This window comes from Lipophrys pholis (assembly GCF_963383615.2).
Source record: "Lipophrys pholis genome assembly, chromosome: 17".
Lineage (NCBI taxonomy): Eukaryota > Metazoa > Chordata > Actinopteri > Blenniiformes > Blenniidae > Lipophrys > Lipophrys pholis.
Window position 1 is genome coordinate 25764896 of NC_137643.1, and position 14945 is coordinate 25779840.

The 14945-nt window shown below is 45.7% G+C and overlaps 1 protein-coding gene across 1 annotated transcript in view; it reads left to right on the forward strand.

Annotated features, from left to right (window-relative positions):
• Nucleotides 1–14945, forward strand: part of gabbr1b (gamma-aminobutyric acid (GABA) B receptor, 1b) — a gene marked incomplete at its 3' end in the record, with an annotated part of 148917 nt that overhangs the window by 68483 nt on the left and 65489 nt on the right. The window contains exon 9 of the mRNA XM_080485024.1: nt 9518–9595. Coding sequence (XP_080341150.1) covers nt 9518–9595 — 78 coding nt within the window. The remainder of the gene's footprint in view (nt 1–9517; nt 9596–14945) is intronic.

Here is a 14945-nt window from a genome sequence, read left to right on the forward strand (position 1 = left end):
GGCACAACAGTTTGGCACCCAAGTGGGATGCACCCTGATTTCAGCAGGGATGCAGTGGACAGCCCTGCAGAGCCCAATTCTATGGTTACTCACCTTTATATTTATAATATATGAGTGGAGGGTTTAAATCACCCAGTTAAAAGGAGCAAGGTCTTTACCCATCTTAAACATCTCAATACATATACTGCTTTCTTGCAGGAGACCCATGTGCGTTGTTAAGATCATTCTAGCCTGATGGCAAGCTGGGCGGGGCAGCACTTCCAGTCAACATTCCAGGTCAAGGCAAAGGGGGGGGCTCCATTCTGGGAACCAAGCATATAAATTTCCAACCAAGCAAATTACTGCCGATAAAAATGGAAGATTTATGATCGTCTCAGTTTCACTACTCAATACCGAAGGAACTCTATGCTCCAAACTTAGATGATGTAAACCTCTTTGACCATTTTCTCTCTGTGCTGCACGACTTGGACACACACTACTTAATATTAGGAGGGGACTTTAACTGCTGGTTGGATCCATTTCTTGATCGTTCATCTGGCAAGCCGGGGATAGTAAGCAGGTCTGCTTCCTGTATCCAGTCCTTCCTATCTGAATTTGGGGTTCTGGACATATGGCGGTTCCTTCATCCAAAGATGGAACAGTACCCCTTCTTCTCCAGTGCCCACCATACATACAAGAATAGACTACTTTCTCCTTGACAAAAGACTCATTCCCCAAGTCCGTTCTTGTACATATCATAGCATTGTCATATCCGATCACGCCCCCATTGTGATGTCATTTCAACTTCCTGATGCTCCCCAGTTCAGGGGACACTGGTGTTTCAGGTCAACCTTGCTTTTAGACCATACGTTTGTGAAATATACTGAAGAACAAAGAACAATTTTTCTAGACACCAACTGTACACCAGATGTCTCGCCTCTTGTAGTTTGGATCCACTCAAAGCATACTTGAGATGTCAAATTATTGCATTCACTGCAAAGAAAAAAAGACAATCCCAGAAGGAGCAATTGGATCTCTAGAAAACAAGATGTCGATCAACAATATGCACTGAGCCAAACACCAGAACTATATAATAAATGTCTAGAACTAAAAACTAAATTTGACCTCCTGACCAATTATCAAACACAAAATCTGCTACTAAAAAGTAAAGGCACATACTATGAGCACAGTGAAAAGACAGGGAACTTATTAGCTAACCAGTTAAAAGGGAAAAGGGTCAAACAACTTATTACAAACCAACATTGGAGAGACCACTACAGATTACAACAAAATAAACTACATTTAAAGATTTTTATTGCCATCTGTACACCTCAGAACTCAACAAAGATGAAACAGCAATTAAGGCCTTCCTTGACACCCTCCTAATAGCGACTGTTCCCTCAGACTTTAAAGAGAAGCTTCAGGCACCTCTATCCAAAGAGGAAATATCACAGGCTATAGCATTGATGCAATCTGGAAAATCAGTTTCCCGGCAGAATTTTCTTCTCAGTTCTCAGCCCACCTCTCCCCTCAAATAACAAATGTTCTGGCAGAGTCTCTTAGGCTGGGCTCACTCCCTAAGTCGTTAAGTGAGGCAACTATAACCTTAATGGCCAAAAAAGAGAGCGACCCATCACAATGTGCCCCAGGCATATATCTCTCTTAAATACAGAAGTTGAAATATTTGCTAAAGCACTGGCGACCCGACTGGCCGAAGTTGTCCCTGGGGGGGGGGGGGGGGGGGGCAGGATGGGGGGGGCAGGATGAGGGGGTCAGGATGAGGGCTGAGCTGCCGGTCACTCCCCTGCCAGCATTACCTTGATGCAGTCGCGTCGCAGTAGATCGGAGTTTCGAGCCAGAAAGACAGCTTACAATTTATTATAGTGTCTTTCTGCTCAACTAAGTGAAATCATGAGCTTATTTTGGGTTTGAGAAACTCTCCTCGCCCTCGCCTGACTCTCCATGATCCCAGTGGCGCACAAACTGAATCAACAGAAACACGCCCACAATGCGTCGCCACTGTAAACAAGGAGAAGTACAAGGCAGCCTGCCACAAATGAATTCATTTATCAAGTAACAGACAAACGCACCATGCTGTAATGTAACTGAGTTACTTTATTTAAAAAAGAAAAGCGTTAGAGTATTAGTTACTCTCGAAAGTAACAGCGTTATAGTAAAGCGTTACTAGTAATGCGTTATTGCCCAACACTGCTGCTGATAAAGAAAGTTTGCAGATGACAGTACCATGATGATGAATCTGCTTGCAGATTTGAAGCGGGACAACAGGTCCGAGGTCTGCTGGAGCCGATCAAGAAGCAGACAATCGATGACAATGAACTCCTCACCTTCTGTAACAAGGGTGTCTCCTGTGGAGTCCTTCTCAGTGCTGGGATCCACCTCAGGACCTGAAGGGAACCTCCTATATACTGTCCTGAAGAAGCAGAAGGACGAGAGAACATCGGGAAGTTGGACCTGCTAAAGGGTCTGCTGACCATCTTTTACAACGCTCCCATGATATGACCCATGACCCAGCTGCATTGGAGAGAGTCTTCTGTCCGTACTGGACCTGTACCGTACATGTTCAGACCCTTCACATACCACTCCATTCCAGCTGCTCTCCTCTGGGAGGCGTCGCTGAAGTCTGTTGATCTATAAACTGTCTCACCTCATATACAAACTGTATGTCACCTTTCGAAGTACATATTGTTGTAAATCTTCGATCTATCTCAAGTCAACCACAAAATAATTCTCTTTATGTTGTGTACATAGTCAAAACTCCTCTCTACACACATCATCAATACTGCTGATTGTTATTCTGGTGATGAAGAAAATCATTATTATTAGTAGCACATGCTTCAGTATTGCTGCCTTACTGTACTGACCACGACCCCTCTGCACTGTTTACTTTGTATTTCCTCCTCGGTCACACAGATTCTCACCATCTGCTGTGGGACTTTGATTAGAAACTAGAACATCTCTGTTGGTGTCCTACATGTGATGTTGCTTCACGCTGTCCCCTCTGGGGATTAATACAGTGCTATAAATAAAAGAAATATTACTCACTTACTTCCACATTTCTGAAGGTCTATAGACTACATGCTTATAAACCAGTGGGACACGCGTATGTGCGTGTTTTACTGAATTCATAACTCTATTTACATTCCCCAAACTATTTTGTTGGTGCTTTTGTCAGCAGACCACTAAAACTGGCATTGTGATGTGTGTGATGGCTTGTGTAACGCTGATTAAAGCTTGGTCCGCCACACAGGGCCTCTGAATCACACAGCACTCTGCTCTGTAGTGTCCATTTGGTTGACTGTGATAATAATGTGCAATGATTAGTGGATAATTAGACGAGGAGTTCAGTGAGTTGTGGTTTGTGCCTTTGTGTGCTGCTGCACTGGGTACTGAAGTGTTATTACAGCCAGCCACAGGGATGAGCTCCAGCTGATGACAGGCCAATTTTCATGGGTAGAGCTTACAGAGATCCCTCAGGCCTGGATTAGATTAATGAAATATTCCACGAAGTGCAACTGAGGGACAGGGATGTAGGACATCTGACTTGCCAGCAGAAAACAAAGACACGAATGTCAAAGTAACATTTTTATTAGAAGCAGTACTGACTGAAGATGAACCCTGTTGTAGATGTGTCTGGTACACTGGTAGGTGTGCCAACCACCAGCCTTCAGTCTGGGCTTTATTATCCCGCCAGGATCAAGAAACAAGACCGCAGACTCAGCAGAAAGATCGCTGACATTTCTTCTATTCATTATACGGGTGGATTAAAGATGTAGTTAGCCTAGCTTAGCATTAAGCACCTTTTAAGAATTTTTGAGCAAGTAAAGAAAGAAAGATGGATGGATGGATGGATGGATGGATGGATGGATGGATGGATGGATGGATGGTTAAGAGCTGCCTCCAGATCCTTCCTCTGGAACCCCTGCAGTATGTGGGTAGCCTCCTCACTCTGGAGGGCACCTCAGGAAGAGGTTCTGGTCTCCTTTCCAGGGAGGCACCGGATCCATCCTTTACATTTGCATACATTGAGTCAGTAGTTCTGTTTCCCCAGTTGTTGCAGTCAACATACTGGGTGAAAGCAGGAAGTGTCGTGTCCAGAGGTACATGGTTAAAGTACCCAGATATTATCATGCGTAGTCACCTCATGGTGTCGTGTTTGTAACTTAACAACAGTGGAGTGGATGACGTCACTCGTTACCACTGCCTCGGCCAATGGTGGAATATAGATGCATTGAACAATGGAATGTCTGAACTCTCCTGGGGAGAGAAGGAGTGCAGACTCACCAGGAGTTCTAGGTCCCTACAGCACGTTGAGATTAGAATGTGTATACTCCCTGGGTTACACTCTTCTTGTTCATGTACAGAGCAAGTCCTCCTTCTTCCTTCCTTTAGAACCTCCTTTAGGTCAATGAACTACTAATGCTTCCTTTAGAACCTCCTTTAGCCTAGGAACCAGTGATGCTTCCTTTAGAACCTCCTTTAACCTAGGAACCACTGATGCTTCCTATAGAACCTCCTTTAGCCTAGGAACCACTGATGCTTCCTTCAGAACCTCCTTTAGCATAGGAACCACTGATGCTTCCTTTAGAACCTCCTTTAGCCTAGGAACCACTGATGCTTCCTTCAGAACCTCCTTTAGCATAGGAACCACTGATGCTTCCTTCAGAACCTCCTTTAGCCTAGGAACCAGTGATGCTTCCTTTAGAACCTCCTTTAACCTAGGAACCACTGATGCTTCCTTTAGAACCTCCTTTAGCCTAGGAACCACTGATGCTTCCTTCAGAACCTCCTTTAACCTAGGAACCACTGATGCTTCCTTTAGAACCTCCTTTAGCCTAGGAACCACTGATGCTTCCTTTAGAACCTCCTTTAGCCTAGGAACTACTGATGCTTCCTTCAGAACCTCCTTTAGCCTAGGAACCACTGATGCTTCCTTCAGAACCTCCTTTAGCCTAGGAACCACTGATGCTTCCTTTAGAACCTCCTTTAGCCTCGGAACCACTGATGCTTCCTTCAGAACGTCCTTTAGATTAGGAACCACTGATGCTTCCTTTAGAACCTCCTTTAGCCTAGGAACTACTGATGCTTCCTTTAGAACCTCCTTTAGCCTAGGAACCACTGATGCTTCCTTTAGAACCTCCTTTAGCCTAGGAAACACTGATGGATCCTTTAGAACCTCCTTTAGCCTAGGAACCACTGATGCTTCCTTTAGAACCTCCTTTAGCCTAGGAACCACTGATGCTTCCTTTACCAAAGGAGACCAGCTCATGTTCCCCCACAATTCCTTGCGATGACAACATTTAAAGGAACCCGCTCATCGGAGCGTTCAGGGAAACTCAGGATGACTGAACAAGGAGCAGATCATGTAAGTTACCAAAGTAATAATCTGCCTAGAACCACTTGAAATCATCTAGAACCCAGATCCCAACTAGGATGTTCTGGATGTTGTAGAACCAACACAGTAAAGTCCAGTTTTAGTGCAGCCTGTTCTCACTCTGATTGGTTCTTTATTCACCTGGCAGCCGTTTCCCTTTAGTTCCTCTTTTCCTTTGATTGACATTGAAACCTGAGATATTTGAGACGATACCAGAGGTTAGAACCTCAGAGGAACGTGGTGCAAATGTGCTTTTTGTAGTCCATTTTGGAAATGGGTCGTTTTTTCACCACAGCAGACGTCACTAACCTTCACCTAGTGGGGTTATTACATCACCTAGTGGGGTTATTACATCACCTAGTGGGGTTATTACATCACCTAGTGGGGTTATTACATCACCTAGTGGAGTTATTACATCACCTAGTGGGGTTATTACATCACCTAGTGGAGTTATTACATCACCTAGTGGAGTTATTACATCACCTAGTGGGGTTATTACATCACCTAGTGGAGTTATTACATCACCTAGTGGAAGTGCAGTGGGATTGTCAAAATAACGGGATTGCCTTTCCTAACTCCTTTAGGAAGCCTCCTAACACCTTTCCTTAACTCCTTTAGGAAGCCTCCTAACACCTTTCCTAACTCCTTTAGGAAGCCTCCTAACACCTTTCCTTAACTCCTTTAGGAAGTCTCCTAACACCTTTCGTTAACTCCTTTAGGAAGTCTCCTAACACCTTTCACTAACTCCTTTAGGAAGCCTCCTAACACCTTTCACTAACTCCTTTAGGAAGCCTCCTAACACCTTTCCTAACTCCTTTAGGAAGCCTCCTAACACCTTTCACTAACTCCTTTAGGAAGCCTCCTAACACCTTTCCTAACTCCTTTAGGAAGTCTCCTAACACCTTTCCTTAACTCCTTTAGGAAGTCTCCTAACACCTTTCACTAACTCCTTTAGGAAGCCTCCTAACACCTTTCCTAACTCCTTTAGGAAGTCTCCTAACACCTTTCCTTAACTCCTTTAGGAAGTCTCCTAACACCTTTCACTAACTCCTTTAGGAAGCCTCCTAACATCTTTCACTAACACCTTTAGGAAGCCTCCTAACACCTTTCACTAACACCTTTAGGAAGCCTCCTAACACCTTTAGGAAGCCTCCTAACACCTTTCCTTAACACCATGACATCATCCAGGGGTTAAGGTAAAGTGGCTAGGAAAGGAACTAGGAGGGACTATTAGGAGGCGCCCTGATACCTGACATATATAAAGAAGGCGTTGCTAGATTACGTCTTGTGTCCACAGAGTCACTGGAAGAAGCTGTGCACTATCAAGCTCAAAGTGAAATGTGAAACCATGGAATTAGTCGTGTTGGTGGAGAACTTTATCAAACATGTTGTAGTTCATCCATATGTCTTCCACTTCGTTTTCTCCTGGTCAGGGTTGTGGGGTGCTGGACTCAGTCCCAGCTGACTATGGGCAAGGTACACCTGGACAGATAAGGACAGGTACAGCTGGACAGATAAGGACAGGTACACCTGGACAGATGAGGACAGGTACACCTGGACAGATAAGGACAGGGACAGCTGGACAGGTTACTGGTCCTTCACAAGACAAACACAGGGGAGGGAAGACAACCTCACATACTCAGGAGCAATATAGCCTCACCAGTTAATCCTAACATGCAAGTTCTGGAATGTGGGAGGAACCTGGAAACCCTCTCACAGGAGAGGAACCTGGAAACCCACTCACAGGAGAGGAACCTGGAAACCCACTCACAGGAGAGGAACCTGGAAACCCTCTCACAGGAGAGGAACCTGGAAACCCACTCACAGGAGAGGAACCTGGAAACCCACTCACAGGAGAGGAACCTGGAAACCCTCTCACAGGAGAGGAACCTGGAAACCCTCTCACAGGAGAGGAACCTGGAAACCCACTCACAGGAGAGGAACCTGGAAACCCACTCACAGGAGAGGAACCTGGAAACCCACTCACAGGAGAGGAACCTGGAAACCCACTCACAGGAGAAGAACCTGGAAACCCACTCACAGGAGAGGAACCTGGAAACCCACTCACAGGAGAAGAACCTGGAAACCCACACACAGGAGAGGAACCTGGAAACCCTCTTACAGGAGAGGAACCTGGAAACCCTCTCACAGGAGAGGAACCTGGAAACCCTCTCACAGGAGAGGAACCTGGAAACCCACACACAGGAGAAGAACCTGGAAACCCACACACAGGAGAGGAACCTGGAAACCCACACACAGGAGAAGAACCTGGAAACCCACACACAGGAGAAGAACCTGGAAACCCTCTCACAGGAGAGGAACCTGGAAACCCACTCACAGGAGAGGAACCTGGAAACCCACTCACAGGAGAAGAACCTGGAAACCCACTCACAGGCGAGGAACCTGGAAACCCACACACAGGAGAGGAACCTGGAAACCCACACACAGGAGAGGAACCTGGAAACCCACACACAGGAGAAGAACCTGGAAACCCACACACAGGAGAAGAACCTGGAAACCCACTCACAGGAGAGGAACCTGGAAACCCACTCACAGGAGAAGAACCTGGAAACCCACACACAGGAGAAGAACCTGGAAACCCACTCACAGGAGAGGAACCTGGAAACCCACACACAGGAGAAGAACCTGGAAACCCACACACAGGAGAGGAACCTGGAAACCCACACACAGGAGAGGAACCTGGAAAGCCACACAGAAAGTTTACGTCTGTGGTTATCAGGAGACACCTTCAGGAGACACCTTCAGGAGACACCTTCAGCAGACACCTTCAGCAGACACCTTCAGGAGACACACCTTCAGCAGACACACCTTCAGCAGACACCTTCTGGAGACACCTTCAGGAGACACCTCCAGGAGACACCTTCAGCAGACACCTTCAGGAGACACCTTCAGGAGACACACCTTCAGCAGACACACCTTCAGCAGACACCTTCAGGAGACACCTTCAGCAGACACCTTCAGCAGACACCTTCAGGAGACACCTTCAGGAGACACCTTCAGGAGACACACCTTCAGCAGACACCTTCAGGAGACACCTTCAGGAGACACCTTCAGGAGACACACCTTCAGCAGACACACCTTCAGCAGACACCTTCAGGAGACACCTTCAGCAGACACCTTCAGCAGACACCTTCAGGAGACACCTTCAGGAGACACCTTCTGGAGACACCTCCAGGAGACACCTTCAGCAGACACACCTTCAGGAGACACACCTTCAGCAGACACCTTCAGGAGACACCTTCAGGAGACACCTTCTGGAGACACCTCCAGGAGACACCTTCAGGAGACACCTCCAGGAGACACCTTCAGCAGACACCTTCTGGAGACACCTTCAGGAGACACCTTCTGGAGACACCTTCTGGAGACACCTTCAGGAGACACCTTCAGGAGACACCTCCAGGAGACACAGACAGTTTCATGTCAGTGAGACGGTCTCTGTGTCAGCAGGGCTCCACGTCTCTCTGTCCAGCTCAGTCTTGTCTTTTCCTCATTATGAGCCGTCAGGTCACTAGACGAGTGTGTTCACTATCGCATGTGTGAAAGTGACCAGCAGTGCTAACGTGCCTGCAGACTGTTCACTGTGGCTGTAAGGGAAAGTCTATTGAGCACTAATACGTTCTTTCACTGTACAGATACTGTTTAATCAGATCAAGCATGTTCCTGAATGAGGCTAAATGTGGGAGTACTAGTACTATCAGTACACACGTGTGTAAATACATTTTGATGTGTGTGAACTTCTTTGACTAATTGAATTTGTTTGTTTGGTGTGCTTGTAATTGAATTGCAATATCTTAATTGGATTTGTGTGTATTTTGTGTATCTGTTCGTGCATGTGCAGTTATATTTTTGTGCAATACCACAGTGTCCCTAATTAGATGTGTATTTACTGTATATAAGTATATAATTAGCCTTCAGTGTTTTGGAGTCACATGAAACCCAGTTTGCATCAATCTCATCATACAAGAACACATTTTAAACATTTACATGAATTCCATCCAGCAAACACACACACACACACACACACACACACACACACACACACACACACACACACACACACACACACACCTTTATTTCTGATGTGACTGTGACCCCTGTGTGTCTGTGTGTCTGTGTGTCTTTCAGGGGGCAGCTATAAGAAGATCGGATACTACGACAGCACTAAAGGAAATCTATCCTGGTACGGGAATGACAAGTGGATCGGTGAGAGACTTTCACTCTTCATACTTCTGGTTCCAGGTTTACTGGTGGTTCCAGGTCTGGTAGTGGTTCCAGGTTTGATAGTGGTTCCAGGTTTACTGGTGGTTCCAGGTCTGGTAGTGGTTCCAGGTGTACTGGTGATTCCAGGGTTACTGGTGGTTCATGGTCTGGTAGTGGTTCAAGGTCTGATAGTGGTTCCAGGTTTACTGGTGGTTCCAGGTTTACTGGTGGTTCCAGGTCTGATAGTGGTTCCAGTTTTACTGGTGGTTCCAGGTTTGCTGGTGGTTCATGGTCTGGTAGTGGTTCAAGGTCTGATTGTGGTTCCAGGTTTACTAGTGGTTCCAGGTTTACTGGTGGTTCCAGGTCTGGTAGTGGTTCCAGGTTTACTGGTGGTTCCAGGTCTGGTAGTGGTTCCAGGTTTGATAGTGGTTCCAGGTTTACCAGTGGTTCCAGGTTTACTGGTGGTTCCAGGTCTGGTAGTGGTTCCAGGTTTGATAGTGGTTCCAGGTTTACTAGTGGTTACAGGTTTACTGGTGGTTCCAGGTCTGGTAGTGGTTCCAGGTTTGATAGTGGTTCAAGGTTTACTGGTGGTTCTATGTTTACTGGTGATTCCTCGTTTACTAGTGGTTCCAGGTTTGGTAGTGGTTCCAGGTTTGACAGTGGTTCCAGGTTTGATAGTAGTTCCAGGTTTGATAGAAGTTCCAGGTTTGGTAGTGGTTCCAGGTTTGGTAGTGGTTCCAGGTTTATAGGTGGTTCCAAGTCAGATAATAGTTTCAGGTTTGATAGTGGTTCCAGGTTTGATAGTGGTTCCAGGTTTGATAGTAGTTCCAGGTTTGGTAGTGGTTCCAGGATTGATAGTGGTTCCAGGTATGGTAGTGGTTCCAGGTTTGGTAGTGGTTGCAGGAGGTTTGATAGTAGTTCCAGGTTTGATAGTGGTTCCAGGTTTACTGGTGGTTCATGGTCTGGTAGTGGTTCAAGGTTTACTGGTGCTTCCAGGTTTGGTAGTGGTTCCAGGTTTGATAGTTATTCCAGGTATGGTAGTGGTTCCAGGTTTGATAGTAGTTCCAGGTTTGATAGTGGTTCCAGGTTTACTAGTGGTTCCAGGTTTACTGGTGGTTCCAGGTCTGGTAGTGGTTCCAGGTTTGATAGTGGTTCCAGGTTTGGTAGTGGTTCCAGGTTTGATAGTGGTTCCAGGTTTGATTGTGGCTCAAGGTTTACTGGTGGTTCTATGTTTACTGGTGATTCCTCGTTTACTAGTGGTTCCAGGTTTGGTAGTGGTTCCAGGTTTGACAGTGGTTCCAGGTTTGATAGTAGTTCCAGGTTTGATAGAAGTTCCAGGTTTGGTAGTGGTTCCAGGTTTGGTAGTGGTTCCAGGTTTATAGGTGGTTCCAAGTCAGATAATAGTTTCAGGTTTGATAGTGGTTCCAGGTTTGATAGTAGTTCCAGGTTTGGTAGTGGTTCCAGGATTGATAGTGGTTCCAGGTATGGTAGTGGTTCCAGGTTTGGTAGTGGTTGCAGGAGGTTTGATAGTAGTTCCAGGTTTGATAGTGGTTCCAGGTTTACTGGTGGTTCATGGTCTGGTAGTGGTTCAAGGTTTACTGGTGCTTCCAGGTTTGGTAGTGGTTCCAGGTTTGATAGTTATTCCAGGTATGGTAGTGGTTCCAGGTTTGATAGTAGTTCCAGGTTTGATAGTGGTTCCAGGTTTGATAGTGGTTCCAGGTTTACTAGTGGTTCCAGGTCTGGTAGTGGTTCCAGGTTTGATAGTGGTTCCAGGTTTGGTAGTGGTTCCAGGTTTGATAGTGGTTCCAGGTTTGATTGTGGCTCAAGGTCTACTGGTGGTTCTATGTTTACTGGTGATTCCTTGTTTACTAGTGGTTCCAGGTTTGGTAGTGGTTCCAGGTTTGATAGTGGTTCCAGGTTTGATAGTAGTTCCAGGATTGATAGAAGTTCCAGGTTTGATAGAAGTTCCAGGTTTGGTAGTGGTTCCAGGTTTGGTAGTGGTTCCAGGATTGATAGTGGTTCCAGGTATGGTAGTGGTTCCAGGTTTGGTAGTGGTTGCAGGAGGTTTGATAGTAGTTCCAGGTTTGATAGTGGTTCCAGGTTTACTAGTGGTTCCAGGTTTACTGGTGGTTCCAGGTCTGGTAGTGGTTCCAGGTTTGATAGTGGTTCCAGGTTTGGTAGTGGTTCCAGGTTTGATAGTGGTTCCAGGTTTGATTGTGGCTCAAGGTCTACTGGTGGTTCTATGTTTACTGGTGATTCCTCGTTTACTAGTGGTTCCAGGTTTGGTAGTGGTTCCAGGTTTGATAGTGGTTCCAGGTTTGATAGTAGTTCCAGGATTGATAGAAGTTCCAGGTTTGATAGAAGTTCCAGGTTTGGTAGTGGTTCCAGGTTTGGTAGTGGTTCCAGGAATGATAGTGGTTCCAGGTATGGTAGTGGTTCCAGGTTTGGTAGTGGTTGCAGGAGGTTTGATAGTAGTTCCAGGTTTGATAGTGGTTCCAGGTTTACTGGTGGTTCATGGTCTGGTAGTGGTTCAAGGTTTACTGGTGCTTCCAGGTTTGGTAGTGGTTCCAGGTTTGATAGTTATTCCAGGTATGGTAGTGGTTCCAGGTTTGATAGTAGTTCCAGGTTTGATAGTGGTTCCAGCTTTGGTAGTGGTTCCAGGTTTGATAGTGGTTCCAGGTTTGATTGTGGCTCAAGGTTTACTGGTGGTTCTATGTTTACTGGTGATTCCTCGTTTACTAGTGGTTCCAGGTTTGGTAGTGGTTCCAGGTTTGACAGTGGTTCCAGGTTTGATAGTAGTTCCAGGTTTGATAGAAGTTCCAGGTTTGGTAGTGGTTCCAGGTTTGGTAGTGGTTCCAGGTTTATAGGTGGTTCCAAGTCAGATAATAGTTTCAGGTTTGATAGTGGTTCCAGGTTTGATAGTAGTTCCAGGTTTGGTAGTGGTTCCAGGATTGATAGTGGTTCCAGGTATGGTAGTGGTTCCAGGTTTGGTAGTGGTTGCAGGAGGTTTGATAGTAGTTCCAGGTTTGATAGTGGTTCCAGGTTTACTGGTGGTTCATGGTCTGGTAGTGGTTCAAGGTTTACTGGTGCTTCCAGGTTTGGTAGTGGTTCCAGGTTTGATAGTTATTCCAGGTATGGTAGTGGTTCCAGGTTTGATAGTAGTTCCAGGTTTGATAGTGGTTCCAGGTTTACTAGTGGTTCCAGGTTTACTGGTGGTTCCAGGTCTGGTAGTGGTTCCAGGTTTGATAGTGGTTCCAGGTTTGGTAGTGGTTCCAGGTTTGATAGTGGTTACAGGTTTGATTGTGGCTCAAGGTTTACTGGTGGTTCTATGTTTACTGGTGATTCCTCGTTTACTAGTGGTTCCAGGTTTGGTAGTGGTTCCAGGTTTGATAGTGGTTCCAGGTTTGATAGTAGTTCCAGGATTGATAGAAGTTCCAGGTTTGATAGAAGTTCCAGGTTTGGTAGTGGTTCCAGGTTTGGTAGTGGTTGCAGGTTTGATAGTAGTTCCAGGTTTGAAAGAAGTTCCAGGTTTGATAGTGGTTCCAGGTTTGATAGTGGTTCTAGGTTTGATAGTAGTTCCAGGATTGATAGTAGTTCCAGGTTTGGTAGTGGTTCCAGGTTTGATAGTGGTTCCAGGTTTGGTAGTGGTTGCAGGTTTGATAGTGGTTCCAGGTTTGGTAGTGGTTCCAAGTTTGGTAGTGGTTGCAGGTTTGATAGTAGTTCCAGGTTTACTGGTGGTTCCAGGGTTTACTGGTGATTCCATGTTTACTAGTGGTTCCCAGTCTGATAGTGGTTCCAGGTTTGAGAGTAGTTCCAGGTTTGATAGTGGTTCCAGGTGTGCTAGTGGTTTCAGGTTTGGTAGTGGTTCCAGGTTTACTGGTGGTTACAGGTTTTATTGTGTTTCCAGGTTTGATAGTGGTTCAAGGTTTGATAGTAGTTCCAGGTTTGATAGTAGTTCCAGGTTTGATAGAAGTTCCAGGTTTGATAGTTGTTCCAGGTCTGATAGTGGTTCCAGGTTTGATAGTAGTTCCAGGATTGATAGTAGTTCCAGGTTTGGTAGTGGTTCCAGGTTTGATAGTGGTTCCAGGTTTGATAGTGGTTCCAGGTTTGATAGTAGTTCCAGGATTGATAGAAGTTCCAGGTTTGATAGAAGTTCCAGGTTTGGTAGTGGTTCCAGGTTTGGTAGTGGTTCCAGGAATGATAGTGGTTCCAGGTATGGTAGTGGTTCCAGGTTTGGTAGTGGTTGCAGGAGGTTTGATAGTAGTTCCAGGTTTGATAGTGGTTCCAGGTTTACTGGTGGTTCATGGTCTGGTAGTGGTTCAAGGTTTACTGGTGCTTCCAGGTTTGGTAGTGGTTCCAGGTTTGATAGTTATTCCAGGTATGGTAGTGGTTCCAGGTTTGATAGTAGTTCCAGGTTTGATAGTGGTTCCAGCTTTGGTAGTGGTTCCAGGTTTGATAGTGGTTCCAGGTTTGATTGTGGCTCAAGGTTTACTGGTGGTTCTATGTTTACTGGTGATTCCTCGTTTACTAGTGGTTCCAGGTTTGGTAGTGGTTCCAGGTTTGACAGTGGTTCCAGGTTTGATAGTAGTTCCAGGTTTGATAGAAGTTCCAGGTTTGGTAGTGGTTCCAGGTTTGGTAGTAGTTCCAGGTTTATAGGTGGTTCCAAGTCAGATAATAGTTTCAGGTTTGATAGTGGTTCCAGGTTTGATAGTAGTTCCAGGTTTGGTAGTGGTTCCAGGATTGATAGTGGTTCCAGGTATGGTAGTGGTTCCAGGTTTGGTAGTGGTTGCAGGAGGTTTGATAGTAGTTCCAGGTTTGATAGTGGTTCCAGGTTTACTGGTGGTTCATGGTCTGGTAGTGGTTCAAGGTTTACTGGTGCTTCCAGGTTTGGTAGTGGTTCCAGGTTTGATAGTTATTCCAGGTATGGTAGTGGTTCCAGGTTTGATAGTAGTTCCAGGTTTGATAGTGGTTCCAGGTTTACTAGTGGTTCCAGGTTTACTGGTGGTTCCAGGTCTGGTAGTGGTTCCAGGTTTGATAGTGGTTCCAGGTTTGGTAGTGGTTCCAGGTTTGATAGTGGTTACAGGTTTGATTGTGGCTCAAGGTTTACTGGTGGTTCTATGTTTACTGGTGATTCCTCGTTTACTAGTGGTTCCAGGTTTGGTAGTGGTTCCAGGTTTGATAGTGGTTCCAGGTTTGATAGTAGTTCCAGGATTGATAGAAGTTCCAGGTTTGATAGAAGTTCCAGGTTTGGTAGTGGTTCCAGGTTTGGTAGTGGTTGCAGGTTTGATAGTAGTTCCAGGTTTGAAAGAAGTTCCAGGTTTGATAGTGGTTCCAGGTTTGATAGTGGTTCTAG